Here is a 15,055-nt window from a genome sequence, read left to right as displayed (position 1 = left end):
ATCAAATTTAAACGGCAAACATTGATAAATTTTATACATTTCAAAAACTCAACTATTCATTCGACGCGAATTTTAGTATTTGATACAAAAATATAAAATATGATGCTTCCAACAAAGTTCATAATTAGGTTCGCAGTTTGGAAGATCAATCTTGGAGCGAAAACACTCCATACGAAAATGTGATGACGTTGAATCGTGGCGGAAAGACAGGTGATGAATACAGAATTTTGCACATAACTGGTATGGAGGATAAGAGAAGTTCTATAAAGAAATAATTAAGTATAACTAGGGTTTTTTTATTGTGAATATTCATTTTTTTTTAAATAATTGCAAAAATAGCAAATAGGAGAAATATGTCAATCAATTAGAATTTTTTTTTAAATATATATATCAAGCATTATTTGAATGATTAATTGACAAATTTCTTTTATCGATTGAGTAGTTTCCTCTAATCGTTTGTAAATTACTTATTGTTTTTAAAAATTTTAATTTGAAATTCACTAAAAAAAAAATTTACACTAATTTTGATTTATTTCCGTCATGTCCAAATATTTTGATCAGCAAGGATAAAAACCAGAATATGGGCCCGTAATACACAGAGAATATTAAGGTTAGAGCATCACAAAGAATGGAGAGATGACGTTTTAAGAAAGGACCGAACAAATATCCACTTTTGGCGATAGGACTCAGATCTAACGAACTTAATTTATTAGAATTTCCCCAGTAATTGAATGAAGTTCGGCCGCATACAATAAAATAGAAAAACGCACCTGTCAAATAAATCGGACATTTTTTTACAATATTTATAACTCAATCGGTGTTAATTTAATTATCTATTTTACAGAAATATATCAAAAAATTGGCATACATTTAAGACTCACCATAGACGCCTCGATTAAAGTGGACATCAATCGTAGAAGGAAAAAAAGGTTCTAAAAGAGCCTCGTGAAGGGAAAACATAGCGATGAGAGGAATTTGTGACGGCTTGGTGACAAAAATGGCTAGAGCGACACTCAACTGCCGCACACAGCACCCCAATTCGTAAATCAAAGGCCCTGTCCAAAGTTGTTTCTTACCACAATTGCAGGACTCTTTTCGCGATTGATTCCTCATCCCTATCGATATATTTAGGACAAAATTTGTGAATAAGAGCAAAATGACAATGGCCCCTGCCCGGTATTTATCTATGAGAGGATAATCATTAACGTTATCTATAAATCTATTCTCCTCGCCGTCAGTCATGTCAAACGCGATCTTGAAAACTATCAAACCTGTGAAAGCAAGACAAAATATCAAATAACAGATTGATTTTTCCCATTTCCGGTTATAGTAACCATATACGCTTTGATCCGAGCAACTGGCTGGGGCAATTAAATACGCGCTTAAGATTACGCTTGAAATAACCAAAATACGTCTCATAGCGAGTGATGGGATGAAAGAATATACATTGATCTGGTTAAATAGGGTATCTGATAATGATTCGATATGATACCACTTGTCCCCGGCTCTATTCCATCTCCTTTGAAGTAGAGTAAGAGATAAGAGTCCTATACTAGTGTACAAGTTATTTCTTCTTGAGTTTGCTAAGTATGACTAATTTATGTATTTTTCCCCAAAAAAGGGAATTAAGTTATTAAATAGTTAATTGACTTAACATATATATATAATATACTCAAATTAAGATATAAAGAAATCTTAATTTAAATCTACTCATTGAATTTTGATGCAATTTCATTCATATTTTTTAATTTGTAAAATTAGCGCTTTATATTGCCACGATTTCTATAATTTATAAATAAATTCGGCTATTTTTATGATACCAAACAAGTAGTGTGTTGTTAAAATCCTTAATTTAAGATTTTAACAAATAAAAGCACCTAAGCCTTAAGATTTCGCTAAAAGATGGCAGAAAGGTAGGAAAAAATGTTACGAAAAATAGGTGCCATATTGATTTGATTTGATTTTTATTAGGGACCTAGAAGAAGAGTATTTTTGCGTTTCTGTTCCGTTCATGTTCCAGCAAAAATATACTCCGTTTCATTACATGTTTCAAATATTGTTGTTCTACGGATTATTTTGAGCCGATTTTTTATAACGGCTAACTCAAGATTTTTCCCGTCGGTGGCACAAACATCTATTCGCTAAATCATAAGGCTTATGGGCAATATTTTTCTGGCGAAAACATTGAGTCATTTTTAAAAAATCAGCGGATCGTTTAACAACACTATTCAAGGCTTTCCTAAAAAAACTTATTTCTTTTTACTATATTTATATAGTAGTGAACCAAATTTTTACAATATATAGTATTAATTAAGACGTTTTCTATAAAAAAAAATTGTCATTATTAGTGTGTTAGGGTTTGTAAATTTAGTGTCAAAAAAAAGCTTCTCAAATCTAATTTGGTGACTATATTATCCATAATATTATTTTCATAATAAAACACATATAAAATAAGTGTATGCGTAATGCATGGTTTTTAAATGGAAGATCAAAGATAATAAATGGTGTCGAAAAATCGTTATAACCATAACCAATCCACTCCTTATTTCATGTCTTAAATTAACTAATTACACTAATTGTATAACTAACTCTTATACCCCACACTTTTCTATCATTCAACATAAAAAAAATGTAAAAAAAACTTGAGATATTAACAAAACGTGGCAAGTTACACTTAATAAATAAAAGATTTGGTGTTCCTCTTCGATAAAACTGCTGGCAAAATCGGATAACGGCACCAGGTAACATATCCAGATGACTAACAACTCAAAATTGAAAGCGCGAACAATAGGGAATGCGTGTATTAAAGACAACGCGCCGATATTGCAAGTTGATTTTTGTGTTTTGAGGTGCCTCTATAAGAAATATTTTTAAAATCGTTATTTACAAAAAAACGTAAGTATCCATCCTTATATCCCCGCGAGCCTTATTAAGAAACAAAAGTAATATTTCATCGTGGCGTGAAAAAGAAGAAAGTGAAAAATTCAATAAAATAAAAAGATAGAAAGAAAGGAAAAGAAATTGTTTCAAAATTAGGCTGGATTAGTAGTGGGACACAACTTAACAGCTGATCGATTTTAAAGATATATAAGATCATCTTTCTGTATTAATATTAATTTTATTCCTGATAATAATCCAAGAATTATTGATTTTAAATAAAAGAAAAATTGATAGCATTAAAAAATTTTAAAATCGCACGACTGTTAAATTGTGTCCGATACGATCCCACTATGAATGCTGCCTTGATATTACAATACAATATCAAAATAGGCCGATAACAAAAGAAACAACTGCAAATTCAGCTATTTCGCTTTAGGTTTGATGGTGGAATTCGATTTTTAAAAATAACTTGAAAAATGTTTTTTTTAAATATAGGAATAGGTCTAGGGCCGTACTTTGGTCCCCTTCATGTTTGAGCGAGGTTTAAAAATTTTTGTCCCGGTTTCAAGTAAAACGAAGATGAATAGAGATGAAAACGCAACCAATTTGTGATCATAACTTTCTAAACTCAAAATTTAAATTGGTAAATATATCAAGTGTATTTAAACATTTTAAACAGAATTTCTGTGTTGTTAAACGACTCATTAGATTTTAAAAAACGGCTAACTCAATATTTTATTAGGAAAAATATTATGCAAGCCTTAAGATTTTGCTCATAGGTGGCACAACTATTAACGAAATCTTGAGGCCTAAGGAATATTTTTCTGGCTAAAATCTTGAGTTAGCCGTTTTTAAAAATAGGCTCAAACTGAGCCTTTTAACAATCCTAGTGGTCTCTGGTGTCCTTAAAACTCATAATATCTTTGAGACATAAATTTTCCTTCTTTCTTTATTTATTTTATATAAATAATGTAATTCCCTTTTCATTTTCTTTTCTTTTTTTAAAAAAAATAGGAAAGAGATTAATTTCACAATGATAGAAACCCATCGATAAGGCGTAGAAAAAGGCCAAAATTGCCATCACATAACGCGCAAACTGGAAATAGCCACTTATATTTTCCGGGAAAAATGTGATATTGGTTGCAAAAACGATCTAAAAATGTTTATTTTGTTAATTATATTTTCATATAAAAAAAATTCAAACAAATAAGTGACATAAATGATAATTAAAAATTTGAGTCACGTGATTTTTTTTTGTTCCATTTGAAAATCGCGTAAAACATTTTCAATTTTATTTTTGCAACTTTAAAAATAATAGATTTTATATTCTAAAAAAAGTTAAATTAAAATTTTTTGTCAGTTTCTTTTTAAAAAAAAAAATATGAATGGATTTTATAATTATAAGATGCCTCTTACTCCAACTCAATTTGCCCCAAAAAGTGCCTATTTGATTAATAACGACAATATTATGGGAAGGTTTTAATTTAGGCGTGGTGGCGCCAATTATATAGATATACTACTAGATTGACGATTCATTCTTTAAATACATTTTAAAAGTGTCTATACATAGGAGTCAGCTGTATTGCCGCTTCATGGTTTGCACGTCAATTAAATGACATTAATATCAATTCTTATAATGATAAATAAAGAAAATCAATCGAAGGACAAACCACAAAATACCGCTATAGATTCCTATGTATGGACATTTTTAATTAATTGTGGTACGCTTTTGCCCCTGACTAAGGATGTTCCCACTTTTATACTTGATATTTATCTGTTTTAAACAAGTTAAAATCTGCTAGATAAGGATGGTAAAAGACCAAGAGAATGACAGGGATTACTGATTATGTTATTAAAAAAACCACTAATTTGATCAAAATAGACGTTATATTTACTCGTAACATTATCAAGAGACCACAGGTCATGTAAACTAAATCGTAATGAATCGAACGCATTCTTTCGCCCACTAAATTTTCCATATCGGTTAGCCGAGCCTTAACTTGTTCTAACGTTAACGCAGTTAATTCCTTTTCGTCTGAATATCGTTTGTTTTATGATTATAATTTCATATAAACGTGATAAACTCTTGAAAAAAAAATTATTTCGAGCCTTCCATTTTTATCTAGAGTGTGTATTTAAATAATTAATTTTTTATAAATCAATAAAATTTTTAAAGGTTAAATTGTACGTGTCTAACTATTATAATAGGAGATTATCTTAGAATTAGTGGTTATTAATAAAAAAAATTCATACCATTTAATATTATATTTATGGTTTAATATTTGATTTTTTTTACTTTTATAAAAAATTTCGCATTCTGAGTTTACTTGATTAATTTTATAATAGATTCACTTCAGAAAAAAATAAGAAATAGGACGATGATATTAAAATAATTATCATTTTGCGAAATGGTGGCCATTTTGCCTAGTTTGAGCCAGGCCTTATGGAAACTGTATATCCATAGTACCACTCCCACCATTATTGTTGAAGCTTTAAAATCACATAAATTATACTAAAAACTAAAAGCATACCAAATATATATATAATAAAAAGTTAATCAAGAAACAAAGCATAAAATATTCATATTCAACGATTTTCTCTTAAGCCACCTTAATTACAAAAACTTATATTATAATATTCTAACCGTATACGAATTCCGTCAACGAGCCCAATTGCAACAAATTCTTGATGGCGAACATCTTCAAGACATTGTTTTTAACTCCAGCGACTCCTCCACTATTTTCGTCATTATGGAACAAAAACTTTTCGATGACCTCGAGCTTAATGACTCCAAGACTCTTCGATGGAATTCCACACCCAAATAAGGCTGCTAACGTGGGAACTAAGTCGATTTGCCGCATGGACCGTTGTTTATAAGCGTGCGATGAATCATTCTTACTATCGTGTTTATTTTGTGAAGATGGAGAGCTATTTTTGTACAAGGAATTCCGATTTGATAGAAGTTCGTGGTTGTAAAAAGGTGAGAAAATGAGGGGTGTCCATATTTCTTCCTGACTAGCACCACCGTGATTACCCGAATCAGTCATCCCATGATCTCCGCACACTACCAAAAGGGTTTTAGACGTATTCTTCGATATTTTAGTTTGTGTAAAGAAGAATAAAAAAATTTAAAAACTCTGCCCGACCGATCCTATAATTTTTTTCTATCAAAGATTCGAACCTAATAAGAAATTTTATCATAGAAATCAAAATCAGGCAGAGGCTACATTTATAGTGGGATCCGATCCGACAAGATTTAACAGCTAATCGATTTTAAAAATCTTTTATGGGGGCCTAATATCATATTTTCTAGAGGGTCTGGGCCGGGCCTGGGTTTAAAAATTTTTTAAATTATTATATACTTATATCATATTTTGTATATTTCGCCACGAACGCACTAGCTATGAATGCTGGGTTACAAGATTTTAAAATGGCTCAGCTATTAAATCGTGTGGGAAGGGATCCTCAATATGACAGCTTGAGTCCAAGAAAATGTCTATCCGAGTCCGAACGTGCGGTGTTCGAACTATCGGATTTCGGATGGATCAAACTCGGCTGGTTGGGATTCAGGTGGGTCCCCAGGGCTCTAAAAAATTTACAATCTTTTCGTTAATCATATATTGAAAACATGTATATTAGTTTTTATTTGTAATTTATTAAACTGAAACTCAATCGATTCCCTAAAAATTGAGAAAATATAAAACACAAATAATTAAATAATAATAAAAAAATTTGAGTATAATTATTTTTATCCAGGCTTTTAAAAATCAAAAAAAAGTCCCAAAGTAAAAATTCTAAATTAAATTTAATAGATAAAGGTTTGTAGTTTAAAATATAATAGTAAATATTGCTTATTTTATTAAGGTTATAGCACTAAAAGAATATTTATTACATATAGTTACATATTATTACTCTTTAATGATGTTCAGAATTTTCACTTATCTATTTTGCTCTAATATTAATTTGTGTTGTTAAACGGCCCGATTTTTAAATAATGGTCCAATTAAGATTCTAGACAAAATAATATTATGTGAGCTTGGATATTTTTCTCATAGAAGGCAGTTGGACCTTTATTTGCCAAATCTCGATTCTAATATAATAATATTCTAAAATCCTAATAAATCCGTTTTTATTACTTTAGTATAAATAAATATAAATTTATAGCAAGTCAGTGACGAAGCGTCTATAAAAGCAAGGGAAGTAAATTTTTTTTAAAATTTTTTAAATAAAATTAATAAAATCTTTATTCAAGAAGATCATATTAAAGCATTTCCTATCATAAATATATAGAATATATATTTTGTTATACATTTTTATATTTTAAATTTGAAAAATAAATATTTTAAATAAAAAGTTATTAATTGTATGATCAGATATATGTAATAAGAAATAATTATAAGTAATTATATAAGTGACTATTGAGAAAGATTTAAAGGTATCTAAATTAAAGGTCTGCATTGGGCGAGTTTCGACCGCCCGCCCACTGGTAAATTTTTTTAATAACAGGCAGACGGGCGGATTAATAAAAATTTAAGCTATGGGCGGGTGGGTGGGTTAAGAAATTTAAACAATGGGCGGGCAGGTTAAAAAAATTTAAAATCATCTAAGTAAATATTATTAAAAAAATTGTTCCTATGAACTTTTTTGGATATTAAAAATTAAAATGCCTTTTTTGGTATCATAAAAACCTTTTTTCTTAAAATAAATAAACTTTATGTATATTTAAAACTTTGGTGGAAACGACAAGATAGAGATTTGCTAACGCTATCAAGATTAGCAAGAAAAATATTAGCAATTCCTGCAACTAGTACTTCTTCTAAACGAGGATTTAGCATTGCTGGTTTTTAGAACAAAGAAAAACGTGTTTATACAGAAAATGTCGAATCATTATTATTTTTTCATTATTAATTACATATAATATCAATTTAATATTTATATTATTTTCATAAATATTTTATTTGATCAAATAAATTACCCATAATTTAAATTGAATATTTTTTATGCTTAATATAGTAATTTCCTAAAAAAATTTACAGATGTCTAATGCTGAATTTTTTTTTATTAGATGCTTAAAAAATTGAAAGAATGGCCAAAATTAAATTTTACAATAGCGGGCTTGGGTTAAAAATTTTTTATAAATAATAGGTGGGTGGGTAAAAAATTTTAGACTAATGGGCTGCAGGTAAGGAATTTTAGATTAATGGGTGGGCAGGTGGGCAGGTGGGCGGGTAAGGAATTTTAGATTAATGGGTGGGTAAGGAATTTTAGACTAATGGGCAGGCAGGCGGGATTGTTTTTGAAAACTATGGGCAAGCAGGTTAAATTTTTTAAAACATTGAGTGGGTGGGCTTATAGTCCAAAAACCTGCCCAATGCTGACCTCTAATCTAAATTATAAATCTGCATGGCATCTTTATAATCCATAAAGATTTTTAACCCAATTTGCCCTTTCCTTTATTTAAATTTTATCCTATCCATCTCATTTATATTTACCTCTTTACAAAAAATAGCAAAATAATTTTCTATAATAAAAATCAGACTTGCAAGCCCAGCCCTAAGCCCGGCCTGGATACATGGGCTGGGCGTATATTCATTATTTTATATATACCCAGTTTAAATATACCCAGGCCAGGCCAGGCCTGATATTTTTTTTAATAAAAATACCTTCCGATATTTTTTTAAAAGTCCAATATATGTGCCTATCCAAGCCCAATATTTAATATTAGTACAGCCTTAAATTTTAATACTATATTGTCATTACTAGGACTTCCTTACCCAGGAAAAGATACACTTTTTTAAGCATTTCATCCATTTCCATTAATTTAAGTTCTGTAGTAGGGTGATGTGGACCATAAAGGTGGCCAGCATGGTCTAGACCTAATAAATATTTGTAAACATATGTTGTATTAAATTTAATCTATCAATTTTAAATTATTAAATTATCTACTGAAAACAATTTAAAAATATAAAAAAATCTGATTTTGATTAGAAATGCATTCCAGAATTGTGTAGAATACCTGGCCTGTTAATTTTAGATAACTATAACTTCAATATGAATGTTTATACAATTTTTAATTTTAAGAATCTATAAAAATATTAATATTAATTATAAATATTTCAAAAGATGATAGCAAAGTTGTATGACATTTATAGTATGTGATGTGGGTACACTATACAGGCTGGAATTTTTCCATTAAATCACATTTATCAAATTTAGAAACCATCTTTGGTAAATGATTTAAAATTAAGATTTAGAATCCATTGATATCAAATACCAATACGTAATATATAATGTATTTAATTTTTAAAATAACAAAATATTAACCTAAAAAATGAGTAATTAAAACATCCCAATTTCTTTTGTGTATATGTGATTGATTTAGGATTTTGAACAAAAAATATTCTGGATCCTTATCAATTTTAATGTAATCACTTACATCAAATGAGGGTAGAGGATGTGAGATATTATAATCAAATATATATGGGTATAATTTTATCCAAGTATCATCCCCAAATAATATTACTTTGATTTTCTGTTTATTGCCTTTTTTATCTATTGTTTTTTAAATGAATATAATGTGGTTTTAACAATTAATATCAACATACTTGACAAAGAGTCTTTAATCTCCTTTAAGATATTATCTTCTGGATATGTTCTAGCTTTAAAATTATACAAGATATCTATAAAATCAGGGATTCGACCTGTTGTTAAAGCCTTTAGAAAATATAATTTTTAACTATTTTAAATAATAACTTTTATTCTGGGCATAGTAACTGTAGGTGTTTGAGATTCTGCATGATAATACATAATATCAGGGTCAAGATTAACTTGCTTATATAAAAAAGGCATTGTAATGTTATTTAAAAAATTTATTCTAAATGCATCAATAACAATCCAAATTAGCTGATCAAAGTAAGTCAAATTCAATATTGATTCATCATTAAACTGAATATTTTTTTTAATCTGATCTTAAATAAAATAGTATATTAAGTTTTTATTAAATACCTGGATGTTTGAAAGTTTTAATATTAGGAAAGAATCCAATAAAAAATATGAAAAATCCAATAATGTATATCAGCCATAATAGAAAAAAATTTAAATGCTCAAATTTTTTATTCATTCCATTATTGAATCAAGATACTAGGTCTTGACAAAAAAAAATAAAAGGTTATTTAGAATTGCTATGAAGGACATCATATTAGATGAGATATAATTTTATTTCTTATAAGTTTTTATGAATATTTAGTATTATTTCCTAAAATTGTACTGAATCCTAAAATAGTAATATTGACCCTAGATATTTGTAAAATCAAAGGATCGACATTATGTCAAATGCCACTGTCTAAAAGATGTTGAAATTTTGAAATGTACGAATGCCAACCCTTATATTTTTAGATGACAATTTTCAGTATTGTAAAAATGTTTAAATGCAAGTATCCAGTTACAAAAATTTGGTATCAGTTTAGATACACTTTTATAGAAATATCTTTATCGCTACCTAGATACTATTTTCCAGGAATTTTTATCTATTATTAGATACATCTGATATAATTTTATTGTTTTCTTATTAATAATATTATTCAGTTAATAATATGTTTGAGTTTATTTCATTACAAAAACTGCAACAATAATTTAAATTTTTGGATATAGGCTTGGGCAAAATTTTTGAAAATTATGATGGGCTTGGGTTTGAATATTTTATTAAATGTGGACTGGGTCTGCAAATTATTTTTACTGCTAACCTGAGCTGGAGGCTGATGAATAAATCAAGGCCAGTGAAGGTCTCTAAGAATTATTTTATTTTCCATCTGACTTTATTTGAACCTAAAGAAATAATCAAACCACAGATATGGCTTATTTAAATCATTTGCAAAAAATTTCTGATAATTGCTGGTATCAAGAAATTGCCGTACACAAGGAAATAAAGAAAGGCATTGTGAAGTGTGTATATGGAGATAATATTAATCCATTTTTATTTTAGCATAAATAACAAAAAATAATAATTCCTGTTACAGGGGCGGACTGGCCATAAGACCAGGCGGGCATTTTGCCCGCGAGGCCTCGATAAAATGTCGATTTTTGAGGCCGATCAGAGGGAAATAAAAAAAGAATCGATTAGAAAAAAAAAGATATTATTATGTTTACATTATTTTCTCTTATCATTTATTTATTTTTAATGATATCTATATTATTTGAATATCACTTTCCTTGAGAATTATGTCGTTTACTATATTTTAATGCATAATATATCAATAACGTTGTTTGACTTTGCTATAGGCGACTCTACATACCAAAGAGATTATTTTAATTCATACCAAATTAATTAACAATATAACACTTCCAGTATTGAGTCTCAGAAGTTGAGCTGATAGCCAAGTTATTGATTGATTTATATATATTGATAGCAGTTCAGCGCTAATGATCCTTGGTTGCATAATGGCACCATGATGATTAAAGACTATATCCGCTAGTACAACAATTACAGATCATCGGAAACGGACTATTTGAATAACCTGAGCAGAATAACTTTTAAAGCGATGAAAGATGCTCTAATAGTAGAGATATAGTCAGGAGATATCATTTGATATGTGCTGCAAACGTGTGAGATTTGTTGGGCTTCATAGACTAGAGGCTGCTGGAAGCTTTTATAATTGGTGCTAGAGTCATACATTAAATCTCTATATATGTGATTCATGTTATAATATTGAAGGCATAAATTTATTAGGATTATTAAACAGACTAGCAACTATCTTTGGTAAATACTATATAAGGATAGTTGCTTGGGTTATACAAAATAATTCATCTACCTACAATAAGCTGATAATGCTGCAAAAAATAAGTGAGACAAAGTAGTTGTTTCATAAAGTACTTAGATGGATATATGGTAAAGAGAGCTAGCTCCAAATAATGATAAGTGCACTTCAACCTACTATTTGATAATAAATAGCAGTTGATAGCAGGCTACTTTTTTTGACAATTAGCTGATAGCGGTAGTGCGCTACATTTTTTGAAAAATAGCGGTCTGCAAATAACCGCTACTTAATCAGTTTTAAAAATATAATGAAGGTAAGTATAAACATGGAAAATATATAATATCATAATTTAAGTTTTAATTTTTATACATTATATTATTTAATTTTATATAATTTATTATTTAATTACTGAAAATTGAAATATATTTATCAATTTGTAATCATGATACTATTTCATTTGTATTATAAACCTAAATCACGTGTTCATAATTAAAATGTCATCACCTATGGATATCCAAATCGTTGAAAGTGATCCAGACATTATCATATTAATGAGCTCCCATAGAGTATCTGAGTACAAAATGCTCTGTAATTGCTATAAGATACGAATTGCCGATGCGCTAGATTTGAGAATATTTTAAAATAGATGACGAAGGCCAAGATTGAACGTCCTCAAGAATCGATTGACCTTTATAGGGTACGAAGTATTTTGTCCTCATATTTGATCAATAGTTATAACCTCAAGAAACATCTGTCGGTAAACTGTCATTTTTGCATTCTAATAGTAGCTTATTTTGAATGTGCACTATTTACATGCCAATGGCATTTTGATGAAATAGGTAGTATAGGTATTTCTGAAAAGCAGCGTCTACATGAGCGGGAGGGGTAGGAACAGTTTGCATCCTATATTTTGAGGGGGTAGAAGATAGGCTGCTTTAATGGGGGTATGATAAATTTTTTGGGGGGTTATCTATTAAATTTTGAGATCAAATAGGACAAAATTTATTGCTGTAAAAATTAATACTTTTATTATAGAATTATTATAATACAATTCATCGACCAAATCTATATATTGCAAACAATCATACACATTGTTTTCCAAATAAAACTTTCTGCTATCCTTTGTAAATGTAATTTAAAAGGTTTAGATATTTCAGCACGCTCATAATGCCATAATAATTAATTCATTGTAAATAATGGAGGTTTTAATTGAATTTATTATGTAAAAAATAAATTCTTTATATTCACAAAATATCGATAGTTGGTAGTAGAGATAGCTTAATTTGAGTTGTCCTTTATTAATTCTCTGCAAAGTGTATCAATAAATTAATAAGGTGAAAATAATAGAGAGACACCGCCGCCGAAGGCGGCGGGAATTTTTAGGGGGTAACAGGTTTTTGAAGGGGCTTTGCATCCAGTGAAAATCCTGTCATGTAGACGCTGCATCTAAATAATTTTGGTATAGGCGACTCTAAATCCAAAAAGATTAATTTAATTCAAACCAAATTAATTAACAATATAAATTCCAATATTTCTCAGAAATTGGCTGATAAAGTTTTTGTTGATTTTATAATTGATACAGTTCAGCCAATCCACCATGATGATTAAAACTATATCCCCTAGTACAACAATTTTAGTCACCAAACAACACTAATGAATAAAATAGCAGATAACTTTAAAGTGATGAAAGATGCTCTAATAGTAGAGTTATCAGAGATATCATATATATGTACCACGGCAGATAGTTGGACACATAACAGAAGGTAAAAACTTATAAAATGCAACAACTTACCATAAATATTTATTTTTATTACATAAATTTTTTATAATCAAAACTAACTATATTTTAATACTTATAAATGTTGCTTTTTATACATTTACTATACAATAACATAAGCAAAAAATAAAACAAATTTGTTTCTAAATTTTTTTTATAAAAAGTAGCTTAAAGGTATCTAAACCTACTAATAAAAAATAGTAGCTAATAGCAGGCTACTTTTTTTGACAAATAGCGATAGCGGTAGTGCGCTACATTTTTTGAAAAATAGCGGTCTGCAAAAACCTCATCAGAAATGCAGTCTTTGATCGATAATTTATGTAAATTTAAGACTCTTAGTACAGCTATAATATTTTTGGAAGGTTTTGATGTCATTATATCTTCAAACTAAAAATTTAATTATTTTATCACATGGAAAATGATAGAAGATGCTAAGTCTTTTGTATCATCGATAACTATTTCATCGATTCAAAATAAAGCAATTAAAATGGCTTCTAATTTAAATGAGACATTTTCATATTTATAGCTCCCATAGAGTATCTGAGTACAAAATGCTCTGTAAAAAGATCGAATAGGATGAGCAAAGAGAATATATAGTGACGAAGGCCAAGATGAACGTCCTCAAGAATCGATTGACCTTTATAGGGTCGAAGTATTTTGTCCTATATTTGATCAAATTATAAATAGCTTGTCGGAACTGTATTTTGCAAATAGTAGCTTATTTTGAATGTGCAATATTTACATCCAAGGCATTTTGATGAAATAAATAGTAAAGGTATTTCTGAAAAGCAGCGTCTACATGAGCGGGAGGGGTAGGAACAGTTTGCATCCTATATTTTGAGGGGGGTAGAAGATAGGCTGCTTTAATGGGGTAGGATAAATTTTTTGGGGGGTTATCTATTAAATTTTGAGATGAAATAGGACAAAATTTATTGCTGTAAAAATTAATACTTTTATTATAGAATTAATATAATACAATTCATCGACCAAATCTATATATTGCAAACAATCATACACATTGTTTTCCAAATAAAACTTTCTGCTATCCTTTTAAAAATTATTTAAAAGGTTTAGATATTTCAGCACGCTCATAATGCCATAATAATTAATTCATTGTAAATAATGGAGGTTTTAATGAAATTAATATCTAAAAATAAATTCTGTATATTCACAAAATATCGATAGTTGGTAGTAGAGATAGATTAATTTAAGTTATCCTAGATAAATTCTCTGAAAAGAGTATCAATAAATTAAAAAGGTGAAAACAATAATAGACAGACACCGCCGACGAAGGCGGCGGAATTTTTTAAGGGGTAGGCAAAGGTTTTTGAAGGGGGTTTGCATCCAGTGAAAATCCTGTCATGTAGACGCTGCGAAAAGCCTTGGAAAAACTGGCACAATTGGCAATATATGTGTTAAATCACGTGACAAATTGTGTTCATTTGGCAGTGTATTCAAAAATTTAAATTAAATGAAACAGATGATGATATCGTATGTACAAATGAGGAGTCATATGAAGAAGATGGAATATTAAAAAATGTTAAAAATTCAGAGTGTGATAATAGATGTAACAAGTATTTAATATGCGTGTATGTAATTCTTAAAAGATATAAGTGCATACACTAATTTATTTTGGAATATGAAT

The 15,055-nt window shown here is 28.9% G+C and overlaps 1 protein-coding gene across 3 annotated transcripts; it reads right to left on the bottom strand.

The window, feature by feature from the left end:
* Positions 1-9,938, bottom strand: LOC135923245 (uncharacterized). 3 transcript variants are annotated; one of them, XM_065457894.1, is made up of 13 exons: positions 9,886-9,938; positions 9,634-9,848; positions 9,486-9,594; positions 9,205-9,402; positions 8,641-8,756; positions 5,525-5,969; positions 4,776-4,915; positions 3,925-4,033; positions 3,396-3,502; positions 2,643-2,855; positions 882-1,593; positions 518-770; positions 1-261 (listed from the first exon to the last, which is right to left on the bottom strand). In XM_065457894.1, exons 2-13 carry the CDS (start codon positions 9,727-9,729, stop codon positions 57-59), a joined length of 2,703 nt encoding a protein of 900 aa, XP_065313966.1. In that variant the 5' UTR covers positions 9,730-9,848; positions 9,886-9,938; the 3' UTR covers positions 1-56. The 3 variants fall into 3 exon arrangements, with proteins under 3 accessions (XP_065313966.1, XP_065313964.1, XP_065313965.1); XM_065457892.1 differs by lacking the exons at positions 9,205-9,402; positions 9,886-9,938 and adding an exon at positions 9,404-9,432 and having other exon boundaries at positions 9,486-9,581; positions 9,634-9,747; XM_065457893.1 differs by lacking the exons at positions 9,486-9,594; positions 9,634-9,848; positions 9,886-9,938 and having other exon boundaries at positions 8,655-8,756; positions 9,205-9,341.
* Between the last annotated feature and the right edge of the window lie 5,117 nt (positions 9,939-15,055).

Source organism: Gordionus sp. m RMFG-2023, chromosome 2 (genome assembly GCF_954871325.1).
Source record: "Gordionus sp. m RMFG-2023 chromosome 2, tfGorSpeb1-WG-v2, whole genome shotgun sequence".
NCBI classification, from domain to species: Eukaryota; Metazoa; Nematomorpha; class Gordioida; order Chordodea; family Parachordodidae; genus Gordionus; species Gordionus sp. m RMFG-2023.
Note: the sequence above shows the minus strand (reverse complement) of the source record. Positions and strands in the feature narration are given on the sequence as shown.